At 41.3% G+C, this 21,100-nt stretch overlaps 1 protein-coding gene across 1 annotated transcript in view; it reads left to right on the top strand.

Annotated features, from left to right (window-relative positions):
* The first annotated feature begins 6,308 nt into the window (after positions 1-6,308).
* The window catches only part of LOC136876904 (26S proteasome non-ATPase regulatory subunit 2), a 165,786-nt gene continuing 150,994 nt past the window's right edge, over positions 6,309-21,100 (top strand). Inside the window, exon 1 of the mRNA XM_067150658.2 lies at positions 6,309-6,440. Within this exon, the coding sequence (XP_067006759.2) occupies positions 6,390-6,440 (51 nt within the window). The 5' untranslated portion in view covers positions 6,309-6,389. The remainder of the gene's footprint in view (positions 6,441-21,100) is intronic.

Raw genomic sequence — 21,100 nt, 5'->3', positions numbered from 1 at the left:
TGCTTTGCAATTTAATAAAATTACATAAAACTCCTCATAATAATAAAACTACCTTACCGATTTCGTTCAAACCACTTCATAATCCCTTTCAGATGAAATAAGAACAAATTGTGAAAATTTCAGCGAAATCGGTCCAGTAGTTTTTGAGTCTACTAACGTCAAATATACCACCATCCAATTTTATATATATAGAAATACATTCGTTTAAAGTCATATTCACATAAATTCCAATCTGCAATGTAAATTGGTTTCCTGTGTTTAATAAATAACCTACAATTTAAATACAAGTTTTAAATTATTATTTTTTTTTTTTTTTTGTTAATAATGGACCTCATATATAACTCAAAAATAATTTCCGTCGGATTTTTGTCGGATTTTAAATAGAAAACAATAATAACAATAATGACTTTTGCACCACTGCAAGATAGTTTGTAATACGGTTACATTTTGCAGGCATAATCTATACACTGTATATAAAATAAGGGATTTGTCTGTACATTGTTCAGAATTTGAAAAGAATAGTATTTCTGCATCGGTCATGTCCACTATAACAAGGAAATGCACTTTTTACTTTTCCGTAATTTCTGCTGTCTGCCTGCATCACGAGAAAACGGCTGAAGAGAATTTTATTAAAATCAGTATGTAAAGTCGGGGAGTGAGCCACTACAATCTAGGCTATAAATCGTTATATTCAATCTGAGTGAAATGGTAGTTTAGGGAAAGGACTAAAATGTAATTCTCAATTATTTATATTGTTAGTGCTCCTATCGATAAATACTACATAACTAAAGTTATATATTAAATTTCCGATCATTTATGTCTTATACATTTTTACCGTACCGGCTATGACAACACAGATTTTCATGAATTTGTATTTTGCTGCTAAGTCCATATCAACGCCGAGCCACGAGAAAATGGGTTAACAGAATTTAATGAAAATCGGTATATAGAGTCGGGGATATGAAACTGCAGTCTAAGCTATAAACAATTTTATTCACCCAGGATTTAATTTTTAAATGCCTATGTTATTAGTCCTATCGAAAAGTACCACATAACAAAAGTTATAAGAGAATACAATTTCCTATCAATTGTGGTTTATGCAGTTTTACCGTACCGACTATGATAAGAGTGGTATTTCAGAGTCGGAAGAAAACTAAATGTGAAGGCCTACAATATCAAAAGCCCATAACATTGATCAACAATAACATTACATTGAACATTGTTTGTTGTGATGTTCTTTGTCTCTTATGATGCCACTCAACTCCGATAGATGGGATTACTGCTGCGTACCGAGCATAACAGCCAGACTGAATATTGGCGGGTAATAGCTGGAGAGTTAGAAAACTTTCTTCTTTAGCATGCCATCTCTCTGGTTTATACATTTTCTGATCCTGCTGGTACCTAACACACTGGTTCATTACAGTAATCCAGCTATTCGATCCCTACTCTAACACGCTGTTTTGAGTGAGCAGTGTGCACACTTAAGGCAGAGGCTCACTTAGTAGTAGTATGAACTGGTCTTGAATTATTACAATTTAGGCATATTCCAAATTATAGCACCATAATTCACTATATAACTCAAAATTCAACCCTCAAAAGAGCCGTTTCTTAAGAAACGCTTCTACCTCTTCACTTTTATTAAATTCTACATTCATTTTATTCCAAATTAGCAGGGAAGAGAATGTTTCTCCTCTGTCTTGGAAGAAAAATTTGTCTCCAAGTCAGATAGATTTTTCCACCGCCAGTGTAGTGAATTGAGATTTTCGGACTCATCGGGCACTTCTAGGAAATAGATTTTGCCCTGAGACTCTCCACTATTCGACACCTTCCCCTCCCCCCCCCCCGGCCGAAAAAAAAGACGAAAAGTGTTCACGGATCACGGCTGTCCTGCGGCTTGATCATTCTATCTCTGGAACTTTGGACTGTTAGATCAGCAGCGTGGTACTGTTCGTTAAAAGTGAGAAAATGTGTGCTTTCTCATTTGATCCAGTATTTCATACAAAGCATTGCTTTTACTCGCGCCATTCCTACTGGCGTCATTGTAATTTGTAATGACCTATGTTCATTTCAGTTGGAAAAATCACTAAGAGGATGTAAAAAGGCAGGTGGAGAGTGAGTGCCTGCCATTATAATGAAAATTCCTAAACCTGATTGTGACTGATGGTAGGCAAATGGGCCTATATTTACAATGAAAATTCCCTAACCCAGTCTTAATATGAGAAAAGACATCGCGTTTCTAGGGTAAGGTTAAGAGCTAAGCAATTTAATACAATCTTGCTCACGTGTACACTGTATACAATCTAGAATTCCGCAACGAAGCACGGGTACATCAGCTAGAATTCACATAAAACACACCTTTTTAGCAATATTAGAGACTTGATGATCCAAAACTTTCCTTCGTCCAAGCAAATTGCCGGATTGTTTTTGTACCGGGAGGTACACCCCAACGCCGCGCATTTAAATCTAGCGCCTAAAAGAACTCCTCTACTGGTGAAACAGTGAAATTGAAACTAGACCAACTTTTAAATTTACTCAGAAGATGTCACCACTAAAATATGATCTAATTTTGTTATTGTGAACTTTCCTGAACTGACTGTATTTCTACTTGTTTTGTTTGTCATTCATCAAGAAGTTTGGACATTCTTCCATAGATGTCACTGCTAAAAACTATGATCATGCACCCTGGTGCGAAGGGAAAGAACTTTCGATTCAGAGAAGTTTTGTATTAATAAGTTTTTTTTTATTGATTGATGTTCATTTATTTTGGGGTTGGCAATATTTCCTTTTTATTTCCGCCAGTTTTGAATCTAGCCAATCCATAATTTCTGTGATTAATTGTCTACCAATCACAGTCTTCTTCTTCGATTTTGAGTGTAACTTTTAAATTAACCAATAAAATTGAGGTCGTCGCCATAAGACCTATCTGTGTCGGTGCGACGTAAAGCAACTAGCAAAAAAAAAAAAATATATATAATAATAATAAAATTGAGAGGGTGTGGCTAGTTTAATCTTGAATGCTCTTGAACTTTCCCCGAGGGTTTATAAACTGCGGATTTTTACGTCTCTTGGCCAATTGATCGTCATCTTACTGAGTGTATGTGTCAAGCAGGAGGCGGGAAGCCTCTTCGTCAGCTGCTAGAACTTCTACAAGGTAATGGCCATATAACACCTTTCTTTCTTTCCTGCTAGCTCAGCAGTTTAACCCGAGGGAAAGGTACGAATCATCAATTACGTAACCTTCTTTTCTAAAAATGTAACTTTCTGCTGGCTAATGTAATAACTTCACTAAATTCTCAACTGTAAATCGGGGATAGAGAGTGATGTACCCTCTCGAGCTCCCTTAATCTTGGTTTGAGGTGCAACGCTTTTTTGTTTCTGCAATGTATTAAAGTTATTTCCATGCGAGCAACCTCAGTAGTTTGGGAACAGTCCCTGTTTCGTCGGCCAAGTGCCCTGTAGGTTCTTATTTCTTTTTTTGGAGCTCAGTCTTCGATTCCATTCAAATGGTACTCGGGCCGTTTATTTAACCTATTCTTTTTCACTAAGGCCCTGTAGTTTGGGTACTAGATACCTCTGTGTAATAAGTTTTCTATTTCTAATAGTGCCTTGTAAAGCCAGAGATTATTAGAGTTTCATGCTATGTTGCCTTGAGTAGGCTTGGAAAACTGAGAGCTCGTTAGCTCTTTTTCAAGTGTTGTGAAAGTGCCTCTGGGAGGCCTGACATTGTAACTTGGGGAACAAGTGCTCCATGTATCAGGGGATTTCTGCCCTTGTGTAAATTTGTGATCTTTGTAAATTTGAGCGTGTAACACAGGAAATGTAAAGCTAGGGGCTTAAAGCCCAAAGTGTTAAGATCCTGAATCTTGGATTTTTTAACAATCTTATTTAACGTTTGCTACTTGTAAAAAATTGTCAATTTTGGTGTCTAAAAATATAACCTTCACTTTAAGTTTTAAATTCTATTCTTGACATTGTAGTTAGACCCATTCATCCCGGCACCTTCTTTCACCTCTGCGATCCACCAATACCCGGGAACAGTTTTAAATAGAAAACAACCTATTGCGCCACCACAGGATATTTTAATAAGACGATTAAATTTTGCAGGCATAATATTCAACTGAAAACAAAACTTTTTGTCACTATCAGGAACTTGATAACTCGAAAAAGAAATTGACCTGTTTTCATTCTACCCTATTGGACATACATACAATAAATACGCCCTAGTATTTAAACCAGTAGCGGCGATTAGGGAGGGGGGGGGCGCTCGCCCCCCTCCCACCTTGTGGAGAAAATATTACATTTTTATTACTTTTTAGCCGGATGAAACTACGAATTACATGAATTATTAAAACAAGCTGTTTGTACAAACCTTGTTGTCTTATCAGCTAATTCTGTCCTTTATTTTCTTTAATTATTAACAATATTATTAGCGGAAACACGCACAAAATGTCGTTCGTCCGGCTAACTGATTTGTATAACGCCACAGCAAGTAGTGCAGACTTTGCATGTACTGTGATGAAGGGTAGCAGGGGTATTTTTTGCCAAGGTCAGGGACTTTGAGGTATGATTCACCCGCTTGCCGCACGTATTCGTCAGTCTGGCAGTCTCTTTAGTGTCTGTTAGTTTCTTAGTCAAATGTTAAATTATTTTAATTGTATAATCACGCTATACTTCTTTTTAATTGTAATAAATGTGTAATATTGTTCCTTTCTTGAGTTTTATTGTATGGTATTGAATCAAAATCGGCAAAAGCTATTATTACCGCCCTTAAGTTGGTAAACTGTCAGCTTTACCTCTCTGTCAAAATTCACGCAGAGAGCATCATATAACTTACCATTTTGTACCTGGTTTTTTAAGGTAGTATGTAACCTCCCCCCTCCCCCCCCCCCCCGACGTTCGTTATATAACACGAACCCGGTTCTGTTTGTTATCTGTACATTTTTTGCCTCCGCACTTCTAATTCCCAATCGCCGCTACTGGTTTAAACTATGGACAGCAGGCAATGGTATGTTGATAATCGGGGTTAAAAGTCAGGTTGTGAGTTTCACAAGTAGGAAAAGTCCTCTCAGTTTTAATTACTGCGTTGATGGGTGAAAGTTCCTTTTGGGGATCATTGTAAGTATCTAGGTGTTAATATAAGGAAAGATCTTTGTTGGGGTAATCACATAAATGGGATTGTAAATAAAGGGTACAGATCTCTGCATATGGTTATGAGGGTGTTTAGGGGTTGTAGTAAGGATGTAAAGGAGAGGGCATATAAGTCTCTGGTAAGACCCCAACTAGAGTATGGTTCCAGTGTATGGGACCCTCACCAGGATTACCTGATTCAAGAACTGGAAAAAATCTAAAGAAAAGCAGCTCGATTTGTTCTGGGTGATTTCCGACAAAAGAGTAGCGTTACAAAAATGTTGCAAAGTTTGGGTTGGGAAGAATTGAGAGAAAGAAGAAGAGCTGCTGGATTAAGTGGTATGTTCCGAGCTGTCAGCGGAGAAATGGCGTGGAATGACATTAGTAGACGAATAAGTTTGAGTGGCGTTTATAAAAGTAGGAAAGATCACAGTATGAAGGAAGATAAAGTTGGAATTCAAGAGGACAAACTGGGGAAAATATTCATTTATAGGAAGGGGAGTTAGGGATTGGAATAACGTACCAAGGGTGACGTTCAATAAATTTCCAATTTCTTTGAAATCATTTAGGAAAAGGCTACGAAAACAACAGATAGGGAATCTGCCACCTGGGCGACTGCCCTAAATGCAGATCAGTATACGAGAACATTGACTACACAGGAAACAATTCTACTAAGAGAACACCTATATAAGAGAAAACTGCCGGTAGATTTCCAGTCTAGCTGATCCCCACGACCACCAAAACGTCCGAACCAATTATATTAGTCTGGAGCAGGAGCCAGTACAGTACATCTTCCACTTTAAGCACTAATTGGGTGGTTGTTTCCCACGCCTGGAACTGCTGTAGCTTACGAGTCCCATCGAGTAGTTCCGATAATTTTCGGCAGAGTTCGTATATTGAATTACGAACCCATGGCGATGACTCAGGTTTGTTCAATAATTGATTATTTGTACCTAAACCAATTTATTTTATGTTTTTCAACTTTATATTGTTTAAATTGTTACTTGGTTCACTTCTTCGGTTATAACAATGAGTTCTCTATCCAGAATTAGGTCGATTGTGACTGATATAGGTATATTTTACTTCTACGGAATACGACCAGGGGGTATGATTTGTGCCATAAGTTGGCAGTCTTTGGTGTACATTTTAACACAAAATTCAAAACGTGCATGTCATTGCATTTTCTTGAAATATCGCCTGCGCGTGTTTAGGCCGTAATAGGTTGAGTGTTTGTTTGTTATTTGAAACAGAAACCTGGTGTAATGTTATCTGTAAACAAGAAACCTCAAGGGACGCTTACAACGGAGGAACTCGTAAGTACAGTGTAAAGTTGCTTTGGTGGAGAAAATATTGCATTATCATGTTCTAGTATTTGTCGTATACAGGCAATGTAATTTTATGTTTGTCAATAGAGATTGCTTGTGACGTGTAATTTTCCTGAGATTTGAAGTAGTGCTCATTCCTGAAATTTTAAGGCCACGATTATTCTCTTCTTCTTTCGTATCCGTAGCTAACTCTTCCGGACCTAATGTAGTAGTTATTGTTTAGGAGCACGACGAAGCGTTTGCGGTTGTTTCTTTTAAAATACAGTAACTACGCTACTATTGGTATCATATTCTTTGTGCTTCCATGTTAACTGCTTGGTCTGTGCCATGCTGTCCTAATAGAGATGATATTTTCTAAAGGTTATCAACCCTTATAATAGTGTATGTTCCAGTTGTAATTATTTACTAGGCTTGAGAAAGTTACCTTCTTATTTATCTCTTTACCCTCCAGGGTTGGTTTTTCCCCTCGGACTCAGCCCTCAAGGGCAGTGTCCTACAGCGTGAGACATTGAGTCTACCAGGCGAGTTGGCCGTGCGGTTAGGGGCGCGCGGCTGTGAGCGAGATAGTGAGTTCGAATCTCACTGTCGGCAGCCCTGAAGATGGTTTTCCGTGATTTCGCATTTTCACACCAGGCAAATGCTGGGGCTGTACCTGAATTAAGGCCACGGCCGCTTCCTTCCAACTCCTAGGCCTTACCTATCCCATCGTCGCCATAAGAGCTATCTGTGTCGGTGCGACGTAAAGCCACTAGCAAAAAAAGACAATGAGTCGGGGATACAACCGGGGAGAATGACCAGTACCTCGCTCAGGTGGCCTCATCTGCTATGCTGAACAAGGGCCTTGTGGCGAGAAGGGAAGATTGGAAGGGATAGACAAGGAAGAGGGAAGGAAGTTAGGTACCATCCCGGCATTTGCCTGGAGGAGAAGTGGGAAACCACGAAAAACCACTTTCTGGATGGCTGAGGTGAGAATCGATCCCACCTCTGCTCATTTGACCTCCCGACGCTGAGTGGACTCCGTTCCAGCCCTCGTACCACTTTTCAAATTTCGTAGCAGAGCCGGGAATCGAAATCGGACCTCCGGGGGTGGCAGCTAATCACACTAACCACTACACCACAGAGGCGGACGAAAAAGTTATCTGAGGACTTGAAATAAGACTTTTACCCCAGGGGCTCACAGTTCTTTGTCGGCTTAATGACGCCGAGCTCCTCACTGAGTCTCATATTCTTTCACTTCTGCTAGATTCTCCTACTTCATATTTCCTGCTCTGTCTTTCTTGGTCACTTCTGTCCTGGCTCCAGAGATATTAGATTTGTAAGGCCACGAATTATTTTACCTTCTTGCCTATCACCATTCGCCACCACTTACTTTTACTAGATAATCTCTTCCATCGACACTCCGAAAACCCTAAAAGGTTTTGCAGACGCTGAGGTGCTGGAAATTTGTCCCCCACGAGTTCGTTTACGTGCCAGTAAATCTATGGACACCAGATTGTTGTATTAAAGCATTTTCAAGTACTATCGGACTGAGTTAGGATCGAACCCACCAACTTGAAAGCTCAGCTCAAACCGTCTGAGCTACTTAGGAAGGCGCGGAACTCCTGCGGGATAAAATTTTAGCGCCTCAGCATCTCTAAAAATCGTAAAGGTAGTTAGTGAAATGAAAAATCAGCAACACTAGTTGTGGTAGAGCTATAATAATGAATCGATCAGGTGTTCGTTCAAATCAAACGTAAACAATAGAAACATGCTACCCTCTACACTGGCGTACTTTGTTAAGAAAGATTACCATCTGGATACTTGAACTTCACAAACGCGCAGGTAGCCTAATGGGCGTCTACCCAAAGGACGTATACCAGGCTTCTCCGGAGGCCGTACGCTCGTAAGGTTAGGATTTATAAACTGCATTTAGTTGTACATTTTATACTGGGTGTTGCTCATGGGCGCCCATATGACAGTTTGTAGGGGGGGGGGGGGGGGCTAGACCTGGGGGTTCGTAGTAGTATTCTGCGGTAGAATAATCCACGGTATGCCCTGCCTATTGGTGGGAGACGGTAATACCACTTCTACGTAATACTGACTTTTAAATCATTTTCTTGAAAGGAAAACACCTGACTACATTAGATTTTTGCCTTTCCGCGGCCCCACCTTGCCCCCGTGTATGGGCGCCCATGGTGTTGTTGCTTTTACTTTGCACTCAATACCTAATGCAAGAAATAACACAAATATAAGTTCACGTCGTTACTGATCATTGGGTTACTTTTAGACTTGTTCTGTATCAACAATAAAACACTGTTATAAGTCTATAGGGCTATAAGAAGAAGAAAGTCAAAAGCAGAATTCACCATCTGCTCGGGAAAGTTAGTGAAACTTACTCCTGTATACTTCACAATTTTCGGTAAGGATTTTCGTGTTAATAAATGTCTCTTGCTCTCGTTCGAAGGAAATGTGAATAGTTGTTGTGTAGTTGGATTTTCGTCGTGGTACACACAACTTCTTGGCATTGTGGCAGTTTATTTAATTTCGCAACACATTATATTTCCACACACACAAAAAAAAAAAAGTGCCATACAGTAACAATTCAACGAATAAATTCCACAAGAAGCATTACGTCCCTTGAATTTACTCATCGCGTGAAAATAGCATACCTAACCTAAATTAAGAGGTCTCATTAGCTGTTTACGTAAATCCTGATGTAAATGAAATGGCGTATGGCTTTTAGTGCCGGGAGTGTCCGAGGACATGTTCTGCTCGCCAGGTGCAGGTCTTTTGATTTGACTCCCGTAGGTGACCTGCGCATCGTGATGAGGATTTAATGATGATGAAGACGACACATTCACCCAGCCCCCATGCCAGTGAAATTAACCAATGATGGTTAAATCTCCGTCCCTACCGGGAATCGAACCAGGGACCCGCGTGGCCACAGGCCAGCACGCTAACCATTTAGCCGTGGAGCCGGACAATCCCGATGTGATACATATAGAGAACAGGCATTCAATATTCTTAAATATGCAGTTCTGTCTTTCAACAGCCACAGTTATCCAGAGAATGCTCTCGATCACTGCCTATGCATTACATTCACAAGTACAACTCATAACATTCATTTAAACCGCCCTAATCGATCAGCTGACAGGCTGACGGCCTGTACATCACGAAGACATCACATAATAAATACGGTTACTGTAAAAGTTCCAGAGGTGTTATTTGAAATTCGATATTTTGGCGACTTACGTCTATATGATTTAAAATGTAACGAAACGTGTATAAGGGCATCAGATAATAAAGAACTTCTAGGGGTCATTCTCCGGATCGTCGTGCAGATAATGAAATTCTCCCATTGTCCTCCTTGAAGCCAGTAATGGGTTTACGCAACACGATATCTTCCTTTTTCTTCCTTTTACGAATTTGCATCCGGCACCTCGTCTGGTAAGGTTGTCCAAAAAAGTAAAGGTCGGTGGATGTACCCGCAAATGGCCACGACTGGTCCGTGGTCCAACAGCTCTGCACTCCGACTGAGCAGAGGAGGGGTGCCACGGCTCTACGCCCTGCATTCGGGAGACGCGACAGGGCTGGACCTAACGGCTGGCCCCAACCGTCGGCTGTCCTGAGAATGGTTTTCCGTAGTTTTCCATTCTCGTGCACTAAGGCGAATGCCGGGATATTTCCTAGTATATGACACGACCGCCAACCCCTCTCACCTTCTCCGAGCATCCCCTTCACCGTAACAAATCTAGAAATGGCGTTACCGTCTAAGAGGCCCGCTCCCCCTTCAGGGGAGGAATGAAAACGTTTTAGTAGTAGTAAAAAGTAAAATAAATTCTCATCATCCATTTGACTGAACCTGAAGTTTCTTAATAACTCTTTTACTGGTAGCGCCCTGCGTGGCTTTCCATTGAAATACACAGGAAGTGACACTCAAGTAATCGGCCGGAAACTTCAGTTACCAATCAATTACTAATGAGTAGCTCCGTGTGTAGATGGCCTTTAGGCCTACTACAGGCACCGATACAGAACTGTGCGAAGTCACCAACAGTGGACCCATTGAACGACACCGGTCGTACCTCATAGTGTTACAAATTAAAGTCGGCTATAATTGCGTATTAACGTAGTCGTGCGTAGTCCCTTCCAGAGGACGGCCAGCCTAACACTTCGATGTTTTCAAATACGGTAATATGAATTTAATGAACTCAAAATAAAGTTATAAAATACCGGTATAATAAATTATTCTTCTACCGATCGAGTGGCTGAGCGGTTTAGATCACATAACTGTCACTTGCATTCGGGAGGTAGTGGGTTCGAACCCCACTGTTGGCAGCCTTGAAGATGGTTGCACCAGGCATATACTGGAGCTGTACATTAATAAAGGCCACGGCCCCTCCCTTCCCACTCCTATCCCATCGTTGCCATAAGACCTGGTGCAAACTGTGTAGCTCAAATGGTCTTGGCTCTGTTTTACGGCCGGATGCCCTTCCCGACACCAAACCACCGTGGATTGATATATTCAGTATTATTTGTTTCTGTGGTGGTTGGTAGTGTGTTGTGTTATGTATATACAAACATGTGCTTGTTAGGGACAAACACGAACACACAGTCCCCAAGTCAGAGGAGCTAGCCAGGAGTAGTTAAAATGTCCCACCCAGCCGGGAATCGAAACCGGGACCCTCTGAACCGAAGGCAACAATGCTGACCGTTTCAGCTAAGGAATCGGAAATAAGTTATAATAAATATAAACATTCAGAAAAATATAATCATAATGAACATAATTGTAAAATATATTTCAGAAAATTACTTCTTCCCAAATGTTATGCCTTTTTTGGCTGGCAGTGTGTTTACAGTTATTTGAAAATTCAATCGTGTTTGAATTTTCCACTCAACATAGTTTGTACTCACAAACTTAATTAAAAACAGCCTCATGGCACATCAAACTCCAGTCGATTTCAGCTTTCCTTCATCACATTGCTCTTGGAAGTCCTGGGCTTATCCTTGGTCCTCCGATATTAATAATAATAATAATAATAATAATAATAATAATAATAATAATAATAATAATAATAATGATTCCTTGTGGCTATTGCTAGCCTGGACCAGCCCTTGTAAGGCAGACTCTTAGAGGAGGGTAAATGGCATCTGCTGTGTATGGCACAATGCATATTATTGTGGTGGATGACAGTGCTATTTGTGGTGTGTAAATTGCAGGGATGCAGGGCTCAGTACAAACACTCACTCCCCGACCCAAGTGAATTAACCATTTAAGGCTAAAATCTCCAGCCTGCACGGGAGTCTAAACCGGGGCCTTCTGAACGGAACAGCACTACACTGACCATTCAGCCAAGGAGCCGGACAGTTCTAGGATAGCAGGAGCTTTCTGTGTAGGATTATCTTCATCATGCCGCTCACCCGGTGGCCATGATCGTTAAGTCGCCAAGTCTATATGGTTTGACACTATGGTTAACCAGTACGGGTCTCATTGTTAGAAGAAAATTTTGCCGTTAGAATATTGGTCAGCAGGGTAGAAGAGGTGATGGTAAACAATTTCTGAACACTAGATTGGATTCCGAAAGCCTGGATTCAATTCCTAACCTCTCCGTAGGGTTCATACGAAGTAAGGACATATGATGTCGGATCATTATGTTAAGCCTTGAGCAGACTCCTTCGTGTTATTTGACAGGAGTAAGCTATTTGCTGACACCAGATTTCACCCTCTCCCTGCCTCATTATCACCATCCGATACCCAGACCCACAGATCACTCATGACCATCAAATTGAAAGACGTGTACCAGGTGAGCCAAACACGTCCTTGGTAATGCCAAATAAAAAATAAAAAATTCATCATGCTGTTTGACATGCTGGTACCAGCGGATTTGTCTCTACTCCAGATTTTCACCAATAGCAGTGATACCGAAGGATCCTCTTATGTGCTCATTGAACACTCGGTCGGTCAGAGTAACTCGCACCAACCACTGCAGATTCGCATTTCTGTGGCGGGTATTAAATGAACATGCTTCTTCTGTCTTACCCAGCATTTGAAGGGCAGGTCTGAGGGCCATCTTGAACATCTTTCAGTTTTGCCACACAGGATACCTGGCAGTGATTCCATTTCATCCGGCCAGCACCGATGTGGTGCTTGACATCGTCATTGATTGTGGCATTGGTGGTAATGACAGAGCTGTAATACTTGAGTCTGACTTTCACCATTAGTGGTTTTCCAACCAGGAAGACAGTGTTATGCAAACCAAACAGCTCTGGCTCTGCGAAGTTACAGAACGTGTAATTATGCTTGGCTTATTCTGTCTTCTTATGACTGATTAAATTCGAGAACCATGAAGCTGATTTTATACCAAGCTTCCACCTTTCAGTGCATTTATTATGTAGTCAAGGAATAACACTTATTCATAAGGACATGTTTCATCTCTTAAGATGATACATCTTGAGCTTAGTAATACATAAAAATTACATTAAAAATTAATTAATTCGTGTGAAAAATTACTAAGTCTGTATATTATAACATTTTCACTGGCAAGTGCTTAAAAGTCCTTAAAAACAATATTAAGTCATGTACTGTGTGTATTTTCTATCCTGAAAGGTAAATATAAAGCAGAGGAAACTCCTCTTGGTTATAAACTGTAGCTCAATATGGAATTTCTAGATCTTGGTATTAGATGTTATGGGAGTTTCCCCGCTGGTCCCTTTCAAATGTGTATTCCCTCGCCTTGCTGTTGACTGACTGCTCTGCGTAGCTTATAGCAGTAATTCTTTTCATTCTGCTCAATAATCTAAACACTACCTGCCTTGTTCTCTCTCTTTCTCTCTCGGCCTCTGGATCCCAAGATCGTGGGTTCAAACCCAGCAGAGGTAGTTGGAGGTTTGAAGGGTGAAATAAAGTCCATCTGACACTCCATGTCGAACAATGTTAGCATGTAAAAGATTTCCTGTGGCACATTTGATGTTAACCTGACAAAATTAATTAAAACTCAGCCATAGTTAGCCCAATATACATCTGGTTTACTCTGCCATCTGGTAGAGAAAATGCAATGTCAAAATTGACATACAGGCAACCTAGATGGGATCATAAAAAGTGGCTCCACATGGTAGTTGAAGCCATTTTAATGTTATTATCAGTGATAATAAGAGGCATTTCAGGCAGTGTCTACCCTATCTATATACCTTTTATTCTTCGGCCGGAGAAACAAATGCCTACAAGACCTGCCTAGCAACAACTATACATAACTGCATATCATAAGTTCAGTTTAATAATGAGTTATCCTTCAAGTCTGCATAATAGAACAAATCCTTTAACTCGTTATCGATCTCAAATACAACATCTTCATACTTCTTCATATGTGAATGCAGCATAACAGGATTGTACTAGACCTGCTTATGAACCTGAACTAGATTTGTTTCGGCACGAAATAGTGGTGTTTTTTTTACTCTTTTGACTGTGATCATTGTGTTATGAACATCAACTCGAATTGCTTCGACATGAAATATTGTTAATTTTTTGTCTGTGATCATTGTGTTAGTTGTTTTTGGATCTTTATGTCTTAATTTTTGCACTGCTTTGCTAATTGGCTGATGATGACACTTCAAATGTGTTGAAACTGGTCTCTAATGAACAGGTTGTAACTTCTATTTGATTCAACTTAACAACGGAGTATTGAAAGGTGGATCCTTCCTACTATATGATATTGTATATTTCTCTATTCAATACGGAACAATCATGAAATTTTTAACTTTAAATTATACCCTATCTATGGCGCAAGAGGAAAAAAATTAAGTAGTCTCATAAATAAAATTACAATGTCCAAGCTAAAAAGATGCTTACATCAAACAGCATTTCTTGTGTTTCCTTACGTGCATCATTACAACCATTAGATGGCATCAAACATCACTGCTTCATGCATCATTCCTAAGGAGGGCATGCTGACATTTTATATAAGAACGAGGTTCGTGTGGTGTGCTGGTACGTTCTGTTTGTGTATCTTTCCCATGATTAATGTACCGTACTATGTTGAGTTGTTAAAAATGAATTTTAACATGGAAATAAAGTGTGTCCAGAGGAGGGAAAAGAGAAGGTGGTAGTGTCTCATGTTGGTACCAACAACGTAAAGCAAGCAGGTATGAGTACCAAAAATAGTTGGGGATGTGTAGGATCTTTACAAAGGAAAATTTACTGTGTCCTCCTATTCAATACATAATATATATCTCAATCATTAGATGGAGTAATAAAAGTCAAACATGTTTCAACTCATTTGAGGCATAGTCAGTGATAAAAGGGGGGTTAGAGTTATATACATAATAGAAGCTAAAAATACGTTAAAAACATGATGATGGGAGAAATGAAAAACAAAAGAGACATGATGGAAATAAAAAACAATTCAATTTCCATCATTAGATGGAGTGATAATCAACTCATTTGAGACATCTCCACTGAAGATGCAGCACGGATGAAGTTTAAAGAAGCGAAGATTGTTATCAGTTGAATACTATGTAGGAGGGATACTGACTGTAAAGTAATTGGGGATTTACATGAGACTATGGAGTGGGTATATGGGAAAGTGGGAGTGAGATTTCTGGATCCTAATGGGTGGTTAGGAGATAGGGATCTGCGCTCATATGGCCTTCATTAAACCGTAGTATAAGTTATGAAATTTGTTTAAAAGCATTATAGGAGGTACATTCAGGGAAACGGAGTGGTCTAGGGAGCGGTGATAAGGGTACAGGTATTTGGAAGTCAAGTAGGGATGACAGAAGGATATTAGTGTTGAACTGTAGAAGTATTGTAAAGAAAGGAATAGAATTAAATAATTGAATAGATATATACTTACCAGATATTGTAATAGGAGTTGAATCATGGCTGAGAAGATATAATGAATGCAGAATTTTTCATAGAACTGGAGTGTGTATCGTAGTAGGACAGAAAAGGTAGGAGGGGGGGTATTCATTCTGGTGAAAGAAGAATTTGTAAACTACAAAAAAGTTTAATGTCCAATAATGGACCATTTATATTGGTATTATAAATTTACTCATTCGGGACAAATATTTCAGGTTTCCTATGGGAATCAACATCATATCATCTGATGGCCAGGCAGGCATCAATTTTTGGTAATGAGACAAAGTCTCTCATAGTGCATTGGCACTGCCGGTGGCTCCAAGTAGCCTACGCAGTGGCCTCCTCAGGGTCTTTCATCGACCTCACTGTTATTGGGCATCTCCAATCTCCGCACCTTCTCCTACTATTTTTGCTTGGCTGGGTTGCTCATCAACTCTACATTTGCTCCCAGCTGACCTCAACAAAACAAGTGGCTGAACTCTGCACTGGCAGTTTGCCATCCCCGACTACACTTCGCTCCTTCCGTAATGTCCACTACCACCAGTGGCGGCTCGTGAAAAAATCGTCCTACGTGCTACAAAAAACAAGCTAAATACGCTGTTTTAAATCTGCATATTGCCATGATGAACAACGCATACTTCAAACTTGGTACTACTACTACTACTACTACTACTACTACTACTACTAATAATAATAATAATAATAATAATAATAATAATACAACTTTTCTCACAATTTATAACTCAGAACAAACAAAAACAACATTAATTTGGAAGCAGATGAATTCTTCGACAACTGTCTACGAGATAAATAATTCATTGGAGAAATATTGTTTTTACTAACCTAATGGCGCAACTTACATCAGTGCAAATAGAATCGTGGGAATATAGATCCCCACTAAGAACACTAATTTAATTTCACTTTATATACACTGCAGTGGATAAATAATTTGATAAATCTTCGTATAAACTTTAGCACTAACACAATGACAGAAAAAACACGCACCAGTAATATAACCGCGAGATTAAAAACCGCACAAAGCAACTGAAAGAGCTGCCAACTGATTCATTGAGACCTCCCCTATTACCAGAGTAAATGTCCGGCTCCATGGCTAAATGGTTAGCGCGCTGGTCTTTGGTCACAGGGATCCCGGGTTCGATTCCCGGCAGGGTCTGGAATTTTAACCATCATTGGGTGTACGTGTTGTCGTCATCATCATTTCATCCTCATCACGACTCGCAGGTGGCCTACGGGAGTCAAATCAAAAGATCTGCATCTGGCGAGTCGAACATGTCCTCGGATATTTCCGGCACTAAAAGCCATACGCTATTTCATTTCACCAGAGTAAATTACATTGTAATGCAGATAACATTTAGGGTCAGTCAAAGATTCTTTGACTCACCTACGAATTCCTTATTTTTGACACAAAAGGAAGATGGATATTTTAATAAGCATGTGTGAGATAGATTGCCTCCACTTACGCTTTACTTTCGAACCCAGACGATGCTACTCTCTAGTGGCAGATTCGCTTACCACGTTCAACATAAGCACGGCCGACTGGATCCCTCGCTGCGCTCCGGGTAGCGGGAGACATCGAGTAATTCTACCCCCTTGCGGGAGAGGAAGTAACTATAAACGGGATCAGTGAAAGTTGATCCCGGTTTACGGTATACTCCGCCGGCTAGGGGGAGTGTTGCAAGCTTGGCTGCGCCTGCGTATTGCTTCCTTCAGGCTACAGGCAAGGGCTCACTTCACATGAGCACGAGACTTGTTCCCCGGGAGAACGGCGCTAGGTGTTCGACAGATCTCGTCCTGATTTTCACAAAACACAAATTCATATCGTACTCAAAACAACGAAACGGCACCAGGATAATTGTACTGTACATAAATAATATTCCTTACAGTTCCAAGCTACGTGCTGGAGCCCGGTAGCACGTACTGACCGGCCGCCACTGACTACCACTATCACAACGACTGCCATGACCTCCACCTTCACCCTTAGATGTCTTCCTACCACAATTTTAAATTACTCCCATCCTTCAACAGTAATGTCTTCATCCATTCCCATGCGACCCACCTCTGAACCTCTACGTATTCCATCCTGCTATTTCCATGACCAGCAAATCACCGATGCACCCGCCTCAACTACAGCAGCTGCCGCACCGCCATTTTGTCACCACTGTCACCACCACCACCACCACCACCACCACCACCACCACCATCTCAACCTGCAATGTTTAGCTGTGTCATTCGCAGCGTTGCCACAACCATCACCGAACAAGACGTCCTACGTGAACTTCAAACAGCAGGTGTCCCACCACGGCAGGCGTTCTGCATTCTGAACTCTTCTGGACCAACCACCTTAGTATGTCTCCATGTACCAACAAAAGACGCAGTCCATCACCTCATGTCCGGTGGAGCACACATCAACCTACGCTGTCATCCAGTGGAACTCTCTCGCTCCCCACCTCAACCTTTCCCCAGACATCCCTTGTCGCTACACGTCATCGCACCCGGCCAGCTCATTCTCCCTATCTACCTAGTCACTATGTACACCCACCCCTTACCGCAACTTGTTCCTTCTTCCACCCACCTCCACATATAGATCTCTATAGACTCCTCACAACTTCCCTGAGTCACATCGCTGCAACCCTACAACTCCTCAACCCATTATTCCACCCTGGTACTCCCATATAAAACTCCACTCCTTCTACACACCCACTCTTCTTCGCATCTCCCTAGCTAAGAGGCCCCACTATTCCTCCTCCATAAGTTTGTTACTTCGCCTTCCCATCTTTCTCCTTCATCAGACCTCCCTCTTTTGTACACATCTCCCAGTCCGAGAGAGCGCGTCATGCTTTGAGGGGTCCGCTCCGCTCTTTGGGCGGGGAATAAAATACCTTCTCGTTGTCGTCGCCTCCACGGTATGCACTAGCCATGCGTCTTGGTAGGTGTACTATTTACCAACTGATGAGCCCAACTTAGCACACTGGGACGAAACGCTGGTAACCAGGAATGAGTTAGCTGGAAAATTTATAATGTCCAATAATAGACCATTTATATTGGTATTATAAATTTACTCATTCAGGACAAATATTTCAGGTTCCCTATGGGATTCAACATCTATATCATCTGTTGGCCAGGCGGACATCAATTTTTGGTAATGAGACAAAGTCTCTTGTAGTGCACTGGCACTGCTGGTGGCCTATGCAGTGGCCTCCACGGTGGCCTCCACGGTGGCCTCCACGGTGGCTTGCCTACACCTTATGGTGTAGGAATTGAACAAACTACTTGCTTGCTTGCTTGCCTCCATGATATGCACTAGCCATGAGTCTTGGTAGGTGTGCTATTTACCAACTAATGAGCCCAACTTAGCGCACTGGGGTGAAACGCTGGCAACCAGGAATAAGCTGGAAAATTTATAATGTCCAGTAACGGACCATTTACATTGGCATTATAAATTTACTCATTCAGGACAAATATTTCAGGTTCCCTATGGAAATCAATATCTATATCAGCGGTATGCTCCGAGCTGTCAGTGGAGAGATGGCATGGAAACACATGAGTAGACGAGTTTGAGTGGTGTCTTTAAAAGTAGGAAAGATCACAATATGAAGATAAAGTTGGAATTCAAGAGGACAAATTGGGGCAAATATTCATTAATAGGAAGGGGAGTTAGGGATTGGAATTACTTACCAAGGGAGATGTTCAATAAATTTGAAATAATTTAAGAAAAGGCTAGGAAAACAACAGATAGCGAATTTGCCAGCTGGGCGACTGCCCTAAGTACAGATCAGTAGTATTTTCTTATTCTACATATGAGGAATGTGTCCTGAGTGTTTAGCCTACCTTATTTTTACACTCTGTACTGCTCAAAGGAAGTTTGGAGCAAAAGTCATGGCAACTATTTTTTTTTCTTGAAAATACCAGTCTGGTTGGAAAATGTGACATATACCGACGAAAGGACAAGGTGTTAACTACATGTGTGGACAATGAATAGCACTGAAATATCATAACACACTAATTTATTACGGTAGTATACAGGGCAATATGGCCTTCCCAGTTCAAAAGAATGACAACACAGTACACATAAAGTTGACATGACAAACCTGGGCCTAAAGACCCTAAAATTAGTCCCCTGCTACTGACACCACACGCTGCCAATGATGTGGGAGGCACTGAATACCATCTACCTCAGCATTTGCCGCACCATGTGTGAATCGGGTCACCTGTTGGCGCACAGCATTAACAATGTCCTCTCATGTTGCAAACCGCCTACCACGTAGTGGTTCCTTAATCTTTCAAATGAGATCAAAGTCACAGGGCGAAATGTCGGGAGAGTACGGTGGGTGTTCCATTTCTTCCTGAAATTCATCAATAGAGATTATTCGTGACAAGAATTGATCACCGTCCTGTTGCCAGCATGCAAGGGGGTCGGAGCATATTGCATAGCGCACCCACCTTTGAACTTCCATCTGTGCATGCAGCACCCACCGCAATGCGATTTTGTGCAGTTGCAGCTCATTACGCAATATCCTGTGGGCGGTGCGTTTCTCGATGCCACTTGCCCTCTCTAACTCCAGTAGCATCCATCATCTGTCTTCATCCAGGAGCTGCTCAATGACGGCACGTACCACATCAGTCTGCACACTAACAGGTCATCCCGAACGTTGCTCATCACTGGTTGACACACGTCCTTGCTGAAACTTTCCTACCCACCGTGCTACTGTACGGTATGGTAGAGCATTATTCCCAAGGGCTTCCACTAATTCACTGTAACATTCCACTGCATTTCTCCCACGGAGAACGGCTATTTTGATGTAATACCAATATAATGGTCCGTTATTGGACATTATAAATTTTCCAGCTAACTCATTCTTGGTTGCCTGCGTTTCGCCCTCGTGTGCTAAGTTAGGCTCGTCAGTTGGGACTTAGCACACCACCCAAGACGCAAGGCTAGTGCATACAGTGGAGGCCACTGCATAGGCTATTTGAAGCCACCAGCAGTGCCAATGCACTATGAGAGCTATGTCTCATTTCCAAAAATAGATGCCTGCCTTAGGGATGGGCGCGACTGAAGCCTGGAATCGAGAGCGTCGACTCCATCGACTCCGAACACCGGTCTCGGTTCGCATGAAGCCTCTCGACTCCAAGTTAACTTGATGCGCATTGCGGGGCCGCACGCTCGCTTCGCATGAAGCCTCGCAACTCCAAGCGAACTTGACTCTCATTGCAGGGCCGCCTGCATGTCGAGGCGCGGAAAATAACATGAAATATCATACATGTTGTTGCTCATTTGCCCATTGGATTTTTTAAGAGTATTGTAGAGTGAAGTACGATATTGTTAACGAAGACGACGAGCGTAATGGTGTAGATGAAATGAAATTAAACGTGTCATGTCAGAAAGTATCGGCACAGCAGACCACGGACATTTAATTTCACGTCTTTATTTGTCGTGATCAGGAAATTGATAAACATAATCGATGGTAAATCATTATTAATTGCACATGAACGGTGAAAACAAATCTAATATGGGTAAATCCCCTAACATAATTCGAACATAGATTAGAGCATCAAAAGCCTCCATGGCTCAGGCGGCAGCGCTGTGGCCTCTCATCGCTAGATTACGTAGTTCAAATCCCGGTCACTCCAGGTGAGATTTGTTTTTCTCCGGGTACTCCGATTTTCCCTCTCATCTTCCATTCTAGCAACACTCTCCGACATCATTTCATTTTATCTGTCAGTCATTCATCATTGCCCCATAGAAGTCCGACAGACCTCGGCAACCGGTACAATTCCTATCCTCGCCGCAGTATGG

The sequence above is a fragment of the Anabrus simplex genome, chromosome 7 (genome assembly GCF_040414725.1).
Source record: "Anabrus simplex isolate iqAnaSimp1 chromosome 7, ASM4041472v1, whole genome shotgun sequence".
NCBI classification, from domain to species: Eukaryota; Metazoa; Arthropoda; class Insecta; order Orthoptera; family Tettigoniidae; genus Anabrus; species Anabrus simplex.
This window is presented reverse-complemented; position numbering and strand designations above follow the sequence as displayed.